The sequence below is a fragment of the Larimichthys crocea genome, chromosome XIII, assembly GCF_000972845.2.
Source record: "Larimichthys crocea isolate SSNF chromosome XIII, L_crocea_2.0, whole genome shotgun sequence".
In the NCBI taxonomy this organism is placed as follows: Eukaryota; Metazoa; Chordata; class Actinopteri; family Sciaenidae; genus Larimichthys; species Larimichthys crocea.
In genome coordinates, this window is record NC_040023.1 from 9408091 (window position 1) to 9428131 (window position 20041).

General features: G+C 40.3%; 3 protein-coding genes across 4 annotated transcripts; 2 read left to right on the forward strand and 1 right to left on the reverse strand.

Annotated features, from left to right (window-relative positions):
• The first annotated feature begins 1200 nt into the window (after window positions 1–1200).
• On the forward strand, window positions 1201–3552 carry gja9b (gap junction protein alpha 9b). The gene has a single exon (XM_010737747.3). It carries the CDS (start codon window positions 1663–1665, stop codon window positions 3154–3156), a length of 1494 nt encoding a protein of 497 aa, XP_010736049.2. The 5' UTR covers window positions 1201–1662; the 3' UTR covers window positions 3157–3552.
• Window positions 3553–3988: 436 nt separating this feature from the next.
• mycbp (MYC binding protein) lies at window positions 3989–6456 on the reverse strand. The gene is made up of 5 exons (XM_010737730.3): window positions 6297–6456; window positions 6035–6107; window positions 5894–5942; window positions 4286–4415; window positions 3989–4212 (listed from the first exon to the last, which is right to left on the reverse strand). The coding sequence occupies exons 1-5, from the start codon at window positions 6309–6311 to the stop codon at window positions 4168–4170; spliced, it is 312 nt and encodes a 103-aa protein (XP_010736032.1). The 5' UTR covers window positions 6312–6456; the 3' UTR covers window positions 3989–4167.
• Window positions 6457–6727: 271 nt separating this feature from the next.
• On the forward strand, window positions 6728–16323 carry LOC104924396 (sialin). Of its 2 annotated transcripts, XM_019253311.2 has the most exons (13): window positions 6728–6910; window positions 8834–8963; window positions 9116–9185; window positions 9326–9470; window positions 10940–11157; window positions 11245–11478; window positions 11606–11780; window positions 11973–12091; window positions 12652–12813; window positions 12990–13122; window positions 14316–14463; window positions 14631–14721; window positions 14826–16323. In XM_019253311.2, the coding sequence occupies exons 4-13, from the start codon at window positions 9386–9388 to the stop codon at window positions 14991–14993; spliced, it is 1533 nt and encodes a 510-aa protein (XP_019108856.1). In that variant the 5' UTR covers window positions 6728–6910; window positions 8834–8963; window positions 9116–9185; window positions 9326–9385; the 3' UTR covers window positions 14994–16323. The 2 variants fall into 2 exon arrangements, with proteins under 2 accessions (XP_019108856.1, XP_010736033.2); XM_010737731.3 differs by lacking the exon at window positions 8834–8963.
• The last annotated feature ends 3718 nt before the right edge of the window (window positions 16324–20041 follow it).

Sequence of the window (20041 nt, forward strand, 5' to 3'; positions counted from 1 at the left end):
ATATTGAAGTTCCTTTTGAGATGAAAGGCGTTTCTACTGTCCGTAAAGATGTTTTCTATAGAAAGGAAGGAAACTGCATTGGTGTGACTTCTTGTTTTCAACCCTCGTCTGTGTGAGTTTCATAAGATAACACAAAGTTTTATTGATCTCTAATGGGTAGGTAAGAACAGAGAGTAAAATAATTGAATAAAACAAAGCATCGATATTTTGGACTGCAGGGTTTGACATCGAAACCTGTCTGGTGTTGTAACCACAGATATAATTCATCAGCCGTGTAAATAAGCTGCAACAATTGATCATTTGGATTGACATTTTCCAAGTAAATCTGTCAAACATTCCACAGTTTCATATGATGATTTGCTACTTATCTTTATGATTATAATAAACTTTATAAATTTTGGACTGTTGCTCAGACAAAACATGTCATTTGAAACTGTGAGTGACCTTTAAATGACAGTTATTTTATTAATTTGTCAATAAAATGTCAGAAAATTGTAAAAAACGTTTCCTTAAAGCTCAGATGACGTCTTCAGATTGCTTTATTTGTCAGATAAAAAGTACAAACTCCTAAAAGAGTCTAGTTACTATCACATAAGTCACAGAAAGGCATCACATTTTCGCAGGTAACTCATTTTCTCTTGATTACCGTTCAGCAGTGGTAATAACAGGGCAGTGAAGTGTACTCGCATTACACCGGTCATTAGTTTGTTGTGGCTGAAATATTTCTTACATAACACAGATGCCACTATCTCTCAGTCCATCACATACAAATCATTACATCGATCCACTTCAGAAGCAGTTTATGGTTCAGATTGTAATCCACCTTCAAGTGTCAATCCAGTGAACCGCCTCTCTCCAGGATCAAACAAGTTCAGGGTCCAGAAACGGACGTCAAATGATTGAATATGTTTTTGCGGGGACTGGCAGTCGTTCCAGCCTCACTGCTGCGAGGTAAATGGCAGCAGAGCGTTGTAACAGTATTGATTGTTTTGGGTTTTCACGGGCTATAAGTTGTGAGCAACCAGCAGGGGGTTATTAGTTTTTGTACAGTTTTCACCAACAGCAGAGGCAGAAATCTCTCCCGGTTTTACATTTTTACACAAGGATAAAGACGATAAAAGATGTGCCTGTAGGATCGAGTTCAACAGCATCAGCAGTGTTACTTTTATTGTTACAGTTCATATCCAGGATGCACGGTAAGTCGACTCACTTTTAAATAAATATATAACATGTTTGAGAGAGTGAGGCTCCAATCACCAATCAAACCAAAGCATCTGAAGATGTTCAACAGTTTAACACTATCACATTAATATTTCAGCATTTTAATTAACATATAATGTGTTAGAGGTCTGTTGTAACTGGGTAAACTGATGTTTGACTCAAATAAAAGTAGTAATACTACAATGTAGAAGTACTCATCATGCAGTGAATAGTGTACTGATGTCTTTGCATGTAGTTGACGTGAACTACTTTACATGCAGTCAGGTAGTTTATCAGGTAGTTTGCAGGACAGAAATGCCTTTAGAGGTAAGCTTGAGATAGAAACAGAGTTACCTTAAGGATGCCGACACACCACCACCACATTACAGGTCATCATGTTGTATGAACACATACTAAGTGAAAAGTTTTTCCTTGTTTGTTTCAGCTCTGTTAATGTAAAAAATGGGAGACTGGAACTTTCTTGGAGGGGTCTTGGAGGAGGTACATATCCACTCCACCATGGTTGGGAAGATCTGGCTGACCATCCTGTTCATATTCCGGATGTTGGTCCTCGGCGTTGCGGCGGAGGACGTCTGGAACGACGAGCAGTCGGACTTCATCTGCAACACGGAGCAGCCCGGCTGCCGAAACGTCTGCTATGACCAGGCCTTCCCCATCTCCCTCATCCGATACTGGGTACTCCAGGTGATCTTTGTGTCCTCGCCCTCGCTGGTGTACATGGGTCACGCCATCTACCAGCTGCGAGCTCTGGAGAAGGAGCGCCACTGCAAGAAGGTGGCTCTCCGTCGGGAGATGGAGGCGGTGGACGTGGAGCTGGTGGAGGTGCGGAGGAGGATTGAGAAGGAGATGAGGCAGCTGGAGCAGGGGAAGCTCAACAAAGCACCGCTGAGGGGCTCTCTGCTGTGTACCTATGTGGCGCACATTGTGACTCGCTCAGTGGTGGAGGTGAGCTTCATGATGGGTCAGTTCATCCTCTATGGACACCGTCTGAGTCCTCTTTACAAGTGTGAAAGGGAGCCATGTCCAAACGTGGTGGACTGCTTTGTCTCCAGGCCTACCGAGAAAACTGTTTTCATGATGTTCATGCAAGCGATAGCCTGCATCTCGCTCTTCCTCAGCCTTCTTGAGATCATCCACTTGGGATTTAGGAAGCTTAAGATGGGCATCCTGGACTACTACCCACATCTGAAGGACGACCTTGACGATTACTACGTCAACAAGTCACAAAAGAACTCAGTCGTGCATCAGGTTTGCAAGGGCACATCTGTAGGACGCAAGACTACCATCCCCACAGCACCATGTGGGTACACATTACTGTTGGAGAGGCAGGGCAACGGGCCAAGCTACCCTCTCCTTAACGCTTCCTCTGCTTTCGTCCCAATACAAGGGGACCCCGGTGCAAAGCCGGACATCCACAAGGACAGCAAGGAAGGAGTGCCGAGCCCCACGGAGCAAAACAGCAACTCCAACAACACAAGCAGTGAGACGCGATCTCCACCTGAACCACAGGAGCATCCATCACCCCATCACGTGGACATGGAGAGCGCAGGCTCAGAGTATCCCACCCTCCCTGTAGCAGACACCGCCTCCTGCACAACCCTGTCAGGCATTGCGAGGAAGGCACGGAGGGTCGGTCCATCGTGGAACTGCTCCACTCTGGTGGAGGGGAACAGCTCGGACAGCAAAGACTTATACCACAGGAACAACAGCATGAAACTACGCAGCAGCTGTGTCGGACCCCGAGCGAGGATGCTCTCTAAATCTGACATTAAGAGGCCGAGCAGGCCCCAGAGTCCGGACTCTCCAGGAGAGCTGAGCTCTGTATCCCGACACAGTCGTGAAAGTAACAGCCCCACCGCCTCGTCTCCGAACCGCCGAGTGTCAGCAGCGAGCAGCGGCAGCAGCAGACGAGCTCCTACTGATCTGCAGATATAAACAGACTCTGAATGCGCCACGTTTGGGTGCCAGACATTTATTTAAGACTGTATTGCTATGAAGATTATGCTCTTGGCACCAAAGAGAAGCTTTTTTCTGATCATATATAAGAAGAACTCACGCTGCAATCTATTGTTTCCAAGTCCTGTCCTGTCCATTCAGACGAACATTTAATGATTTGGCCCGTGTGTGACGGCTCTGCCTGAATGATTAGAGGTTGAATGGAAAAATTAACCACAGATCTATAACGATGTTTTAGGTCACGTTGTTCTGTTATGCAACCTGATGCAACAGGACCATTCAACACAAAAACACAGTTCTGGATGCATCGAAAATAAGTGCTAAAACTCTAAATAAAAACTTCTTTAATGTGTGGTCGTCAGACTTTAATTTCCCCTTTGCCACATGAGCAACAACCTCTGAATTATTGATTTTTGTATGAAGTTTGATATCAAATTAAAGACTATTCTAAAAACATATGTAGTAATTCTTGTTTTAATGTTTTAAATGAGTTGTTTAGTATGTAAGCAGGACCACTAGATGCCACTAAATTTAACACACTGGACCTTTAAAGGACTTGAATGTAACGTGTAACTCCTGCCAGGCTCCATCATAAGTCTGCGGATGTTCCAGATGTTTTAAACATCTGGACGGACGTTATAGACAGATATGTTTAATATTAAACTGTCAGCTTGGAGAATTTTAGAAGGACTTCTGGACTTCTTCAAGCCAGGAAAGCTGCTGCACTGTGTTGGAAGAATAAAGACGTCACGGATACGCTGTCCATTCTTTATACTGCCAGAGGTTGTAAATGGAGGAGACCAATGCCAAATGCTGAAAAAACATTTTTATTTTTGGCAAAGCAAAATGTTGCTTCTTGATATTTTACAAAAACAAAAATAACAGTGACGTACTTTAACGCGTCATTGAACTTTCACTATTATGTAATAAACATTTACATACTCAAAAACAAGCTTGTTTATCATATATATATTTCAAAACATCCTCCTGTCACTCTGCTGCTCCGTTCTCAGGCGACGGTTCATACTGCATCAGCTGGAAAACGAAGCAAGCAGAGGTTAGACGCAATAAAACATAAATAAATAAATTCAGACATTTCGCATCTCACCTTGTTTCTCAGCTCTTTGTTCTCCTCCATGAGCAGGTTACACTTCTGTTGTAGTTCAGCCAGCTCCGTGCGAAGAGCCTCAACATCTGCTGCCTCTGAACCAGCCGCACCGAGGTGAAGCTTTAGGAAACTGTGCAGGTTGTTAAGGTGTCAAGTCATGGGCCAAGCTTGGTATTCATGTATGTCACAGACATTTCTGCTAGAAAACTGCTCTGTGTACAGTGATATTTAAAGGGGCCATGAAATACAGCAGTACACCAAACACCCGGTTTGTTGGATTAACTTATCTAGCTGCGGGGGGGTTCAACATTCACACTTTAAAATCAATATTTAATCTGTTTCCACATGACTTATTTGTTCTCTGTAGACAAGAACACCACAGGAAAAAATAAAATTCACATGCCGCCCCACCAGAAATACTTCTACCCATCCATTTTTCTGTAACCACTTATCCTCATCAGGGTTGCGGGAGGCTGGAGCTGATCCCAGCTGACTTTAGTGAGAGGCAGGGTACATAGAGACAGACAACCATTCACATTCACACCTATGAGCAATCCAGAGGCACCAATTAACCTGTTAAGTGTCTTTGGACTGTGGACTGTGGGGAATACATGCACACCAGCATGGACCAGAAACCTGAAGTGACCACCGTGACCAGAAATACTTTCAAAAGGGAAATACTGTGCTTTATATTCACTGGCACCATGAGTGTCTAATAACAGGCAGGATTGCCTCTGCAACATTTCCAGAAATTTTACCTTTGTTACACCAGACACGATGGAGAACTGCTTTAACAAAGTAGTCTCCGGTTAAGCACCAGCCTACTTGAATGCCCTTTCACAGGCATATCCTACTTCCTCCAATGAACGACGCTCAGGACAATCCTGTTCCCCGTTGGTGGAACCAGTCCTACCAGTTCAGTACCAGATCAGGTGCGTCACCTCTCTACCTTAAAAAAAACTCCAGCTCTTCAGAGAGGACCTCCTCTTCAACACGACCAACAACCGGACATGATAAATCACAGTGTTTACTGCTGCACTAACATGCCCTTGTCGCGCTGTACCTTGATTATTTCCATTTTTGTAAGCCGCTTTGGATTAAAGTCTCAGCTTAAATTACTAAATGTAACACTTGGTTAGACACAGGTTAAAGTGTGTGTGATTGAGGCTTTCCGTTCTGTGTTGCCAGGTACAAGTACAACAACAAGTCCACAGTTTCCTCGGGGGAAACCCAAACTGCTTCAACCCAAACCAGGAAACTGACATTCTGGTTTCTCAACGCTGGGCTGCAATGTTTGTTTAAAAAAAGTTGTTTATTATGTTTTTCTTCCTCCTTTCTGTGTGGAGTCTCGGGGTCTTCTCTCAGGGTACTCCGGCTTCCTCCCCACAGTCCAAAAACATGCACTTAACAGGTGAATTGGTGACTCTAAACTGATCATAAGTGTCAATGTGAGTGAGAATGGTTGCTCCAACCTCACCGTAGCTCTGACGAGGATAAGCAGTTACAGATAATGGATGTTTTTCTGCATTTTTAGCTCATAAATCATCATTTAAAGCTGTTTATCACCACTGTAATTATTACACAGCTTCATGCATAATTAAAGGATACTCCAGTGCGTTGTTGGGCTTGTCAGTCTCTTCATAAAGTGCCACTAAAACTGCAAAGAGAAACACAGCAGGGGTCAGTTTCACAGCACAGATAAACATGTTTAATGTGTTTATTTAATAATAAACTGCGTGTTTACATTACCGCTTGTTAAATTGTCAAGGACTCCAGACTTTTCAAGATATCTTCTGAACTGTTCTCGCTTGGACTCAGAGCCCTGAAGGATTAAAAACAATATTTTTTTATTATTTTACAGTTTTATTCTCTTTATAAACTATACGTGGTGCGTTCACTGCCTCTGCTAACTCGTTAGCTTCACACACACACACACAAACACCGCGTGAAATAACAACAAACATACTTTAAAGTGTTAAATAAAAACATTTTTAAAACACCGGTTACTTACTCTGTAATGCGCCATGATTACGTGTATACCTGTGTAATTTACAGGTGAGTTAGAATGTGACAGGTAGATCGGCTAACTCGAGCTGCTAACACAACACACAGGATGTGCACCCGTTGTCATAGCAACGCATGGAAACGGCCGTAACTACGGCGGAAGTACTTTTTTTTTTTTTTTAGCCTTTTATAACCACTTTATAAACAAGTTTAGAGTTTAAAAGGAAGGAGAACGACTTAAAAGAAGATGTAAAATATTTTATAATATTTTAATTTGAGTTATTTCTACGAGATAAACCGCAGTTAGCTCGTAGCTTGTTAGCTTTGAGAGAGTCTAACGGTTGTTGTTGTTGTTCGGTTGGCGCTGCTACGTCACGTCCTTTTGTACGATCTATAGAACATGCGCGCTGACGTCACCGCCGCGTAACGCCGAGGCGTAGCTCATCCAGCTCTTGTGTAGATCTGCAGCTGCCGCAGCTCCGCAGCTCATGTGACTGTGCTTCACTGGAAACAAACAAACAGTCTCGGTACCGGCTCGTTGACATGAGACGTTTGAGTCCAGAGTAACGAACCGAGCCGACTTCACCTTAAAGTGTCTCTGATTTAAAAACACCTCACAAGGTAAGACACATTTTAAACTAACATTGGGAGTGGTCGTTAAACTGTAACACGCCAGTTAGAGCTGGTTAACGAGCCGAGCTGTGACTTAAACCCAGTTTAGGTTAATTTAAAGTCTGTTAACCTCATTAACCTGAGTAAGAGGCGAGTTTAATGTTTTATTGTTGGTATAGCTGTGTCTAATATCTGACACATAACAGAGACTAAAACATCTGCATGTAACTGATGTTTTTCTGTGTTTTAAGCCTGTTTCACCTCATCTATAATAACATGTTTCACATGTTGTTAACCGCCTTTACTTTGACATTATTTAGACATATTCGACAGTGCTCTTGTTTATTTCAGTGCAGTAAGGATCAACAGAAAATTAAATGAATGATTTAATGCCATGTATCTGCTACTTTAATCTGTTAAAGGCTGCAACAGTGCATGTACATGTTTACTTATATAATAATAATAATAACTTTATTTATATAGCAGCTTTAAAAACAGTGCATGTATATGTTTACTTATATAATAATAATAACCTTATTCATATAGCAGCTTTAGAAACAGTGTATTTATGTATATACTTATATAATAATAATAATAATAATAATGATAATAATAACTTAAAAACAGAGTTTACAAAGTGCAGAGAACCAAACAAAGGAGGATAAAAATAATAATATAATATTTAAAAGACAAGACAATATAAAGCAATGAAAAAAACAATAAAATAAATAAGACAACAATAAGATAATAAAGATGGTAATAAATGAAAAAATAACACACACACACATTTACATACAAGCACATTCACACAAAGCAAAGACAACTTTAGTCGTATGTTTTATGTTGTATTATTTGTACTTTTACTGAAATACATTTACCAGTTAACCGACCATGATGCATAATGATATATATGTAATATTATATTTTCTATAGGACGTAGGTTTCCGCTCGTATTCCTGCTGCTTATTTAAAAAAAACGATCATTCACAGTAACCAAGATTCTGTCCCCCACTTCACCTCAAGCTATAGGAAGAAGAAACAGATCGTTTAATAATAAATAGGAGGTGAGGTGAAACGAGCTGAGGATCTCATGACAGCCTCACACACACACACACACATCACTGCACAGATACTCACTTGTGGACACGGTTCACGCGGTCACGGCACATAGTATATGCTTTGTCATTTTTTTGAGACCAAACAATGAACTCACTTGTAACAGTTTGTGCCAAAATAAATGATGATGAGTGTGATTCGTGTAATAAATTATCTTGTCTTGTAAGCGACACTTACAAAGTGTTTTAAAAAACGAGGGCAATGATTTATTTGACATGAATTCCTCATCATGCAGGTCACTCCTGCACAGCTTAGGGCCTCTAACAACACGGAGTAGATCATTAATAACCTTAAAAATGCCCTGTATGAAGAATGCTCATGCTCATGATGAGTTGAGAGATCACGGGACACGTCCAGATGTGCATCGAGAATACAGTCACACTAGTTGTTTGTCTGGTTTGTGCTGACAGACACGTTTTGCAACACTCTGATTGGCATTACATATTTGTGCGTTTGGTATCAAGCTTTCCTCAGACTTGAAATATGAGAAAGATGAGCGACGAATGCTTCAGCCAAACCTGTCAGACAGCAGTGATAATTTAAGCGTCATTCACTGGCACGATGCCCTTTTTCTTGTCTTGTCTTGTTATATACTGTGATGATAAGCCTGTATATCTCTCTCTGCTGTCGTGAGAAATTCCCGACGTCTTAGCGTCATGAAACTCAAGCACAACCCCCTCAAAACTTACCGGATAGTGTCAAATCGTGAAAGCTACAAACAAGTTTATTTTCTCGGTTCCTGAAGAGCAATTTTTAGACACTCATTTAATCCACTCTGTCATTTTTTTTGTCATGATTCTGTCCTTTATTTTTCAGATTAATGTCTGTTTTCCTAAACAGTCTACAAATATATTCTGTCAACTCTCACAAACGACAAAGAAAAGCATCAAGTCCTGATATTTAAGAAGTCGTACGCAGGCTGTCGCTCCTCGTGTATTCACATTCTGTAAGCCAAATTTCTGCTGGTTGCATGAAACTTGTTGTCGAGAGCGTCAGATCCATCAGACCACGGGTTGTTTTCTCAGTTCCTGAAAAGTTTTTGAACACAGGAACTGGTCTGTTGAGTTTGTGTTTTAATGTCATGACCTCGTGTTGCAGGTCAGTGAAGCACATGAAGAAGAGACAGAGCTTCATCGTCTTCATCGTCTCACTCCCTGGTTCTGCATCCGTGAGTGAAATCAGTGTTTGTGTCTCAAAATGTGCTCTACATGTCTCTACATGTGTCAGATGACTTATCTTCTGTTTACATGTCTGTCATGTGTTCATCTAATGTTTTCTTCCTGATGAACTCCTTCGTCTGTCTGGCAGGTTTCCCGAACACGATGACTCAGTGAATCTTTTACTTAGTATTTCCCGGGTTGGTCAGCCATGCCGCTGAGAAATGGCTACTCCATCAACTCCACCCATGCAGACGGGAGCGAGGACGACGAGCCGCTCATCGAGAGCGATGCAGGTGAGTTTATGTTTAGTTTCAGGTATTTAGTTAGATCTGCTGCATGCCAAAAACTCTAAAGACAAGTCGGTCACTTTCATTTTATTGGTTAATCTGCTGATTATTCAATTTATTGTTTGTTTTACATAAAATCTGTCTGATTTTCACATTTATGAACTTTAAAATGTTTTGATTAATCAGTTATCAGTTAATTGTAAATCGTTAATTAACATAAACTCTGGTCCAGACAGATTTTCTCGTTTCTAACATGACATAAAACATTAATTCATCTTTAAAAAATATACCTAAGAAGCTGAAAGTGCAGAAAATTAATCCAAAATGAATTACTCCGCTCGTCGCTCGACAACTTCGATGTTTGTCTGAGTTTAGTTGGATGCAATTCAACAAAAAACAAATTGTGTAATGTTTACTGAAGCTATCTCGACGTCTGTTTGCATCATGAAGGCGGTAATGACTTGCACGCCAACACGCTGTTACGCACTGCCACAGGTCTGTTTCTGTCGGCGCTGCACAGATTCAACATTATCTGTTATGTAACGTCTTAATGAGGTGGCTGACATGGCTGCAGTTAAACTGATGGTGAATCACATGCTGCTGCAGTAAAGACAAAAGCAGCAGAGTTGGACTTCAGGCTGCGTGGATTACAGATTAAAACACAATAAAATGTTTGCTCTGGATTTATTTTAGGTTAAAAGACATTTTTTGCACTGATATAAATATAAATAAAATACATAAAATATAAAGTATAGTTTACGTCTTTACTGTTTAATTTATGTCTGTTTATTGTGTTTTTTAGTTTTGGCCTCTTCTACTTTTGTTTTTCTATCTTGCTGCTGTTACAAGTGAATTTCCCCGTGGTGGGATGAATAAAGTATCTAATCTAATCTTTAAATGCAGCTGCTGAAAGCTACTATTACTCACAAATTGACTGACAGCTCTTTTAATATGTGGATACAAGGCAACAACTTCCTTCATGTTATTCATATTTTCTGTGTTTAGTAGAAGCAGAGCAGAGATTTCTGACACAATGTCACCGACTTCCCAGAAGAAATAAAGTCTGAAGAGTCAAAGCAGCTTTTGTGGGATAAAAAATGTTTTACTGTGAGCTTGTGGCAAACATCTGATGAAGAACACAAGCTGAAACATGTTAGCCTGCTTTAATTTAAAGTGTTTAAAAAAGCAGTGAAGTCAGTTCATTTTTACCTAGAAGTCAAACTTTTTAATCGCGCATGTGAAGTAAACCTTTTGAAAAATAACTGCCTTTAATTAACAGCAAATATTAGTCACCTGTCCAAACCTGTTGATGATGTTTTTAATGTGTTATTTAGCAGTTAACACAATCAAATCATACATATCCAAGTTTAAAAGCAGTGTGTACAAAGCAAGACACAAAAAAAGGTGATAACAGATAATTAATTATCATTAACCATCATTAAACCAGGTCATATCTTTGTGTTTCCTGTGAACAGTCCCTCCTCGGTGCTGCTCGACCCGCCTCAACCTCGCCATCCTGATGTTCTTCGGCTTCTCGGTGGTCTACGGTCTCCGGGTCAACCTCAGTGTTGCCATGGTAGCCATGGTGAATGACACCGACCCCCAGCCGGCCCCGAACAGCTCCATATACAAGACGTGTCCGCTGCCACCAGGGACGGACAACACGAGTGACGCTTTCAGACAACCTGAGGGGGTAACAGTTTGTTAAGCTTTTATCAGCAGTCCTCCGTGTTTTGACGTGTTTTACCTCAAACACGCCGTCTCTCTGTCCTCCTGTCAGATCCCACAGTATCCGTGGGACTCTGAAACTCAGGGCTGGCTGCTGGGCGCTTTCTTCTTCGGCTACCTGTGCACACAGATCCCGGGTGGCTACCTGTCGGGTCACTACGGGGGGAGTATCTTCCTCGGTCTGGGTGTTCTCTGCACTGCGGGCCTCACCCTGCTCACCCCTCTGGCTGCCCAGCTGGGGTCAGGCTGGCTGTTTGCACTGCGAGCGCTGGAGGGTTTTGGAGAGGTGAGAGTGACGAGCAGGAGGCCCAACTAGAGTCCCTCTAGTATCCTGTGATGCTTCAGTTTAAACTAGAGCTGCTGGTCTATCAAAATATCAGCCGATAAGTCTGTCTCCATGTTCTGTCTCTTAGGGCGTGACGTTCCCGGCCATGATGGCGATGTGGGCTCGGTGGGCTCCTCCTCTGGAGCGCTCTCGCCTGATGACCCTGTCCGGATCCGGGGCTAACTTCGGGGCCTTTTTGGCCCTGCCGCTCACCGGCTTCATCTGCCAGACGTTAGGCTGGCCCGCTGTCTTCTACATCTGTGGTGAGGGACCAAGTGCAACATGAAAGATGGAGGATAGATGGTGCACAATAAAAAGTCACATGTAGGACATAAACTTCCTATGTGATGTATTTAACAAACTTTACTGACCTTGTTTTTATCTTGTCATTGGTGTTACTGTCTTCAATCATTCCTTTAATTATTCACCACCCTCTCCGTCTGTCTCTCCATCAGGAGGTGCTGGTTGCCTCTGGGCTCTCTTTTGGTTTCTTTTTGTGTCAGATGACCCTCGCACTCATCGTCGAATCAGCGAAGAGGAGAGAGATTACATCATAAACTCCCTCGGACCTCAGGTGTGTTACAGTTTTTCTGGATTTCCAGGTGGTTTGAAAGTATTTAATAACAACACTTTAGTCCACATTAAAGGTCCAGTGTGTAAAATGTAGGGGCAGAATAGATCTCCCTAAATCGAATATAATATTGTAAGTAAGCGTTTATATTTGCTGAGATTTGCTGCGTCCTCTTTGTTACCTCGCTTGCTACGTTGTTTATTTTCTAGTTTCGTAGCCACCATAGGTTCTCCCACAAGGGAGGGAGGGTGAGGAAAGGGGTATTCAGTTGGTTATAAATGGCATCCCTACTAGTAGATGCTAATAAATCCTGCATACTGGACCTTTAAAGGGGATTTTGATGTGCCTGAACTCCACACAGACCGTCTTCACAGCGGTGAATACTGCAGTGTTATATCATTCTTTCCACTCCAGCTTCCTTTTTTTTATTTCCCCCTCACTGTTATCTCGTTATCTTACTTTCTCTTTCCATCAGCTGTTCTTTTGTCTTTTGTCTTTTCTTTCCCAGAAACATATATTTGGTGTTTTCTAATGTTTTCTTTTGTCTTTGATCCGACCTGCAGGGTACCGGTCACGGCTGGTCCGTGCCCATTCTGTCCATGCTGCTGTCGGTCCCTCTGTGGGCCATCATCGTCACCCAGATGTGTTCAAACTGGTCCTACTACACCCTGCTCACCTCGCTGCCCACCTACATGAACAAGATCATGCACTTTGACCTCAAATCGGTGAGCTCTGACCTCTGTAGTCTCTCTAACACAACTCTCTTTCCTGACGTCGTTGTCCAGCTTACTGAACTGATAACTGTGTAAATGTGTTTACTGACAGATCTCCTAAAATTGGACAAGCTGCAATCATCCTTTGCTGAATGTATCACCTCATCCCTCTCTCTCTCTCTGTCCAGAATGGTTTCCTCTCCGCCTTGCCGTACCTCGGCGCCTGGTTGTTTTCGACGCTGTCTGGTGTCGTCGCTGACCTCCTCATCGAGAGGAAGGTGTTCAGCGTCACCGCCGTACGGAAGATCTTCACACTCACAGGTAATCCAAGAGTTTCTTTCAATGGGAACACTTAATATTTCATTGTTACAGGACAGGATATAAAAGCTAAAGCAGTCAGACAAATGTAGTGGAGTATAAGTAATATATTTGCCTCTGAGATGTCGTGGAGTAGAAGTATAAAGTACCTTGAACTTGCTCTTAAATGAATCAGTAAATTAAATTTAAATTTTGAGGAAGTCACTCTGAGAATTAAACAGTGGTGTGGCTGTATGAGGAAGTGTCACCCTGCAATCATGTTTGTTGTAGGAGGGCGAGTTTATTTATAGAACCTGATTTAATACGGCAGAGTTTCGTGGTCTCGAAAGAGCAAAAGGAAATAAAACTTTTCTACTTTTGGCAGTGTTGTTTCGTTACGTCGACTTTTGATCAACCGGGTATAAACTGTGGCTCTTTTTATACTCAGGACTCCCACGCTGATCACGTAAAATGGATGTGAAAGCTGAAAGATTTAACCTCATGGTTATAATTTAAAATAAAAGGTGAAACAGTGAAAACATGTCACTGTTTTTTTTTCAATCTGACATAACTCGTGTTATCCTGCCAGAGTTGGAGGGAGGAAGTCGAATCATTTATTATTGACGACGTCTGCAAAGATCAATTATGTGTCACGAGATGTTGTTTTAAAAGACTCGTCCAGCAAGTAAAGCAAGCTCATAATATGTAATGTATCCTCACTTTTTAAATAACAAAGTCGTGCACAGACTTGTTAAAGCTGTTTCCCAACGTGTCAGACTATTTATTTATACTTTAACGAGTTATTATAGATCATGTGTTCTCATCCCTGACATGCTGTACTGTCACTGTCCAAGCTGAACATGTGTAAATGTACTCCAAATGTGAAGATACTTTGAAGTACCTCAACATTTAAATGTACTCTACTGTATGTTTACTGACATCCATCACTGAATCATGTGACACTTTGAGGGAAAAATATTTGAACTTGTTTGATGTGAGCTGTTCGAGCCGACAGGATCCTTTTTAAACAAGTTTACAGTGACAACTTGTGACAAACGAATGTAAATATTTAAGTATATCTCATGTGGCTCATGTTTTTAAAAGAAGTAACGCCGCCCTCATCTGGTGAAATTATATCTAGACGTGTGAATCAACTGTTTCATGTTTTACTCCGCGTTACATCTAAAACACACGACGTTCATCTCCACGCTGTGCAGGTCTGTTGCCGGGTTCAGCTTGTCTCGTTGCCGTCGGTTACGCCGGCTGCAGCCACATCCTCACCGTCATCTTCCTCACACTCACCTCAACCATCGGAGGGGTGAGCGCCTCCGGAGTCTTCATCAACCAGATAGACATCGCTCCACGGTGAGTGTCACCATCTAAACTCTTCTCACTGTCCACAACTGTACGTATAATACATTATAACTCATTATTTCATGGAAACTAAAATACTTTGCCTGATAACATACCCGACCTTTCCCTCCTGTCACTGTCTTTGAAACACTAAAGAACATTTCTCCTCGTTCGTGCAGGTACGCTGGATTTCTTCTGGGAATCACCAACACGTTCGGGACCATCCCTGGAGTCGTAGCACCGATTGTTACAGGATACTTTACTGAGGATGTAAGTCAGTCACTTTAACTAACACTATATACTGTGTATAATGTTGTTTGTTTTTGATTATGGACATTATAATGCTGCTTCCTCTTCTTCTTCTGTGGTTTCAGCACACCCTGGCGGGATGGAGAAAGGTGTTCTGGGTGGCGGCCGGGATCAACGTCGGCGGCGCTCTCTTCTACACGATATTCGGCAGCGGTAAGATTCAGCCGTGGGCCCTCACGGAGGAAGAGCGAGCAGAGGCTGAGAAGAAGAGGAGCGCGTCCATCTCCACATAAAATACAAAGGCACAGCTGGAACAGCTTTAAAAGACCTCTGAAGTATCAGAATATATGCAGTATTCAGACTTAAACCAGCAGAGCAAAACCTTTTTTTATATCTTGGGACCAGGACCGTTTGATCAGGAGTCATTTTAATGTGTTTTCTATTGATAATATGAAGGTTTAGACACTGCTGAGCATTTTAACTCATTTGTACAATAATTCCAGTGAAGAGATCAAAGATTATCGAGCAGTTTGGACGTCACGGGACCGGGACAGTTTGATTAAGAATCATTTAAAAGTGTTTTATTAGCAGTAATATGAACTGAGATGATGGTTTATAGTTTTATACGTCAAAATCTCATTTTACACTGATGTTTTTGCAACATCTGTTGGATGTTCACTGCCTTTACCGATCAGGATATTATGTTTACTGTCATTGATTTAACTCTAGTAACATTCACATTATCACCAGACGTGTTTGCACATGAACTCTGCAGCAGCTCAGGTTAGACCAAATCAATCTGTGGATGAGCAGGACCGAAAGTTTCATGAACAAAACAAACTTAACAGGATTTTAAAGTGTGGCTTTGTTTACATCTGACCACTTCTGGGACCAAAAGAAGCATCAGACTTCATCAACTGTGCCAATATTATGCAAAACAATGATCCTAGCAGACGGTTTGTTCAATAGACCAAAGCACTTTCCTCTGCCAGGATCTGAATCATTTTAGTGCCACAAACTGTGACTTTCAGTGAGGATCTGCAGTGTTTTTAATTGTTTTACAGACGACACATTGTTGTTCTTCGACTACAATCGTGATTCTTTTTATAGAAAATAGGACGTTTATATGAAAAAGCATCAAAGTGCGCTGTGATTGTAAAGTTGTTTTTTAAATAATTTATTTACTTTCTCTGTGCTTTGAAAATGTTTCATGTTGTTTGTTAAAATGTTTATTTTACTTTTTATTTTACTGTGAAAAGAATCAAGTTTGTTTTTACTGAAAACTAAAAATGTCACATCTCCACGTCTGACTGTCCAGACGGTTTCTACAGAATGTTTTAACCTTACAGTGAAGTATAATCTACTGTAAGTGGGAAAACTTGGTTCAACAAAAGCAAGATGACACAGTCCTACAATGAAGCACTTATTAGCCCCAATTAGTACATTTATTTATTTATATTAAGCAATTAGTCCCTTACACAACTATGTATGTTAATACCAACTACAAGCGCAACTTTCTACAGATTGTTGTAATCTTACAGTGAAGTATAATCAACTGTAAGTGGGAAAACTTCCAATTAAATGTTTCCAGGGTACGAAATGTTCCTCTGTTACCGAACCAAACATGCTGAGGTGATGTCTTTTGTGTCGTGTTTTTATCCCAGTGTTGCAGATTCGAGGGTCACATCATGGCTACGAATGTATAATGGTGACATTAAGGAGATCACACATTGAACACATTTGATTTTATCGTTAAACTGTTCACTTACAAAGACCACGCCAATATGGATTTAAATTCAGACTTATCATGAGTAATGCAAAGTCTGATAACATTTTAACGTCTCACTCTTGCTCTTTTCTTTCACAAGATCATTCAGACAGTAATATTTTGTGTCACGTCTACAGATATATAACAGCAGCAGGTATGTCCTTAGCGGTTCAAATGCTTCGTTATGTCAACCAAAAAAAACAAATCTTCCAGCCGTACAGTATCTGACAATACTAGCAGGCCATAAATAATATATTATAAATATAAAATAAACTATTATATAAAAATTAAGCATCGGGCCGCATGAAATCTGCTGGCCCATACTTTGGTCATCAAAAAACAACTCATGACAGCAGCTCATAAACAGTCCTCTCTTCTCTGCAGCCACTAGATGGTGCAAGGAGCTTAATATGAGCAGTGATGTGTGGGCTGTCAACATGGAAAAATAAAAATAAAAAAACTTACTAAACTTAATTGGAGAGAGTGCAATTATGAAATAGACTGTTACAGAATGAGACATAAAGATATAAAGATATTTTTATTGAAATCTTTTTTCATATGAATACATTCACAAACAAAACACACAAAGGAACATACATACAAAATCAGAACCCCACATTAACTCCCACCCTCAACCCTGGTAGGGTAAAAAAAATAAGATAAATAAAACAATTGCATGAGTTCAACTTCATTTACATCTGCAAAGCAAAATAAAATACAATCAGATGCTGTGTGAGGTCCCAAATAAGTCAAAATCATAGAAGTAGACAAAATAATAAAGGGGAGCAGGTTAAATTCTTTATAAGGTTTTAGATTTACATACTGCATATCTCACTGTTACTGGTTTTATTTAACTGTTATTTATACATGTGTGTATAGTGTTAAAAAAGGATATTGTATAGGTGTATAGTGTTAAAGTTTTGTTTTCTTACTATCTCACTTACCGTTTGGGAGCTGCGGTAACAAAAACTATTTCCCTGTGGGGAATAATAAAGTACTTCTGATAAACCGATGTAGTGATGGTAGTAAGGATCTTTCATAAAGATCATAAAACATCTTTAATGGTCATTCCTAATCAAACATCCCCAATTACTGATCATACAGGCACAAAAAAAATGTTGTTCCCTTTAAAGAGGCCCAGTCTTCATAATTTTGCATATTTATCATAGATATTTGTCATTTTTCTCCTTTTTTTAAATCACAAAAACACACAGAAATGTGTATTTTCATACAATAACATGAACTCCTGTGTGTTTCCATGACATCTCCATCTGCATCAGTGTGTAGTGATCTTATTTTAACCCTGTGACAGGCTCACAGTTTGCTCACAGGGTGTTGTCGTTACCGGGATGCTGTTCGGGCTTGCATCAGATTTTTCATGAATGACCCGGAGGTTCTTGTGACGTCACGACGGGCGTGTGAATTTCATGGAAAAGGGGGAGGGAGGAGACAAATCCGGTTACCGATAAAGTTGTAACACCTACACAAGAGGAAGAAACCGGCGTGGTGTAACGGGATATGTCGCTTTAATAACACCAACACGCTCTCTCAGCATATTACTTTTACTCATATTGTTTGTTTGAATGTTAAATCTAAAAAAAAATAAACAGCTCCTCCTTTTTTTTTTTGCGTGCGCAGTTAACTTTTACAACATGCGCCTTTATTAGAGTATTTACGGTAAAAAAACAAATAGGTAGCATTAGCATTTTGATTAGCATCCACACAAAAAACGTCACTGTTGTACTATTTAACTTTAATTTAACAACTTGGTTTGAATAATAATCCTCTCACGGTTATAAAAAAAACAGAGTGGTTTCCATGAAACGCCAACAAAACCGTTTTTAACGTGATATTAACGGCTAAGTCACGTTAGCATTGTGTCCTGTTGATGAATTTTTGATGACAGTGCAGATGTTTGACACACACCTTTACCTGTACATTACATTATTAATACCCTTTACTGTATTTCATAATTTATTCATCAGGAACAGTTTGTTTAACCCCTTTATTTGGTTCAACAAAAGTCCTACAATGAAGCACTTATAAGCCCCAATTAGTACATTTATTTATTTATTTATATTAAGCAATTAGTCCCTTACACAACTATGTATGTTAATACCAACTACAAGTGCAACTTTCTACAGAATGTTTTAATCTTACAGTGAAGTATAATAATCAACAATCTATCTAAATTTACAGAGATCAGAAATATCCCGACATACCCTAAAACACAATTAGATTTTTTTTATTTGACACATTTTATTGCCTCTGTTCTTTTATTGTAATAGTATGTTATGTTTTATTGCAACTTAGGCGTCCCTTTACTTAATCCTTTAACCTTTATTTTCCTGTGTTTGGCTCTACATTGTTGTAAAGTTTACAACATACTTATAAATAAGTGGAAAAAAGAATTGATAAGAGACCAGATGGACTTTAAATTATGACATTAATCAAGTACAAACTACTAAACCAGAAAGCTCACAGCTTTATTGAAGCAGGGTGCACATTTGTTTAAAAATAAAGATGATTAAAGCATTTTAAAATAGATTTTTAATGACATTTTAGCTGTGAAATTGGGGTAATACAACTGACCAAGCATCTCAAACAAGAAACATACACTTAATCATTGAAAAAAATGAAGTAAACTTGATCGATCTCATGTTAAATGTTCACGAGTCTTTTCGACAAAGTGTCATTTCCTCTCTTCAATTTAATCATTTCAAAGATGCTGAACATTGGAAAGTAACCAGTTATTTTTACTTTGTTATGGTGGTTTTAAAAGAAATTAGTAGATTTTTTAATGATGTTTCAGCCGTGTAATGGGGTTCCAAGGTTTAAAGGTTTATAAACATACAGAAAAAATACACTTAATCTCTGTCAAAAGTACAGTTACGTTTATTTAAATCACATTCAACATATTTTACAGATCAGCAGCAGTTACAAATCCAGCCAAAACACACGGGTAACGCCTTAAAAGAGGCTATTCAAGCAGAGATCTCCGCTCCTAGGCTACCTTCAGGGTGCATTCAAAGTCAAAGGTGGGTTAGTTAGGCGCCCTGCAGGCCCCCTGAAAAGTAAAAGCCAGACACAGGCAGTTACTTCGCCTGGAGGCTGTGATATGCATGTGAGAAACATTTCTCCTTAACACTCTGGGGTGTGAAACAAATGCAGCTTGGACACCAAAAGAGAATTTTGCAAGTGTGAACCTGACTGTGGAGTGTGGAGGAGTGTCGGGGGCAGGAGGCTGCAGGAGATGTGGGACTGGCTATGTGTTGTTAATGTGCCTCATTTGCATTAACTGTTCCCCCAGAGATCAGATTATAATTGCATACAGTGTGCTGATCCTGCTGTTTAGATTGATTTACCTTAAACTCTGACTGTATGCACATGAATGCCAGCACTGTGGGATTTTCTGGCTTTGATAAGAAGCAGTCTTTCTATCTACACCCCCCCACACACACACCAAGTCATGTTTCTTAAAACTGGCAGATAAGGATGACTCTGAAGTATCAGGACAGGAGGAGTTAATGCTGCTGCCTACAAACTACAGTTTAAATCAATTAATTATGTGTT

Coding starts and splice junctions, on each gene's coding strand:
- mycbp (XM_010737730.3), bottom strand. Junction 5,943..6,034: donor CCTTGACAATTTAACAAGCG/GTAATGTAAACA, acceptor TTCTCTTTGCAG/TTTTAGTGGCACTTTATGAA. Junction 4,416..5,893: donor AAGCCCAACAACGCACTGGA/GTATCCTTTAAT, acceptor CAACCTGCACAG/TTTCCTAAAGCTTCACCTCG.
- LOC104924396 (XM_019253311.2), top strand. CDS start 9,386: ATGCCGCTGAGAAATGGCTACTCCATCAACTCCACCCATGCAGACGGG. Junction 11,479..11,605: donor CGCTGGAGGGTTTTGGAGAG/GTGAGAGTGACG, acceptor TCTGTCTCTTAG/GGCGTGACGTTCCCGGCCAT. Junction 14,464..14,630: donor CAGATAGACATCGCTCCACG/GTGAGTGTCACC, acceptor TCGTTCGTGCAG/GTACGCTGGATTTCTTCTGG.
- gja9b (XM_010737747.3), top strand. CDS start 1,663: ATGGGAGACTGGAACTTTCTTGGAGGGGTCTTGGAGGAGGTACATATC.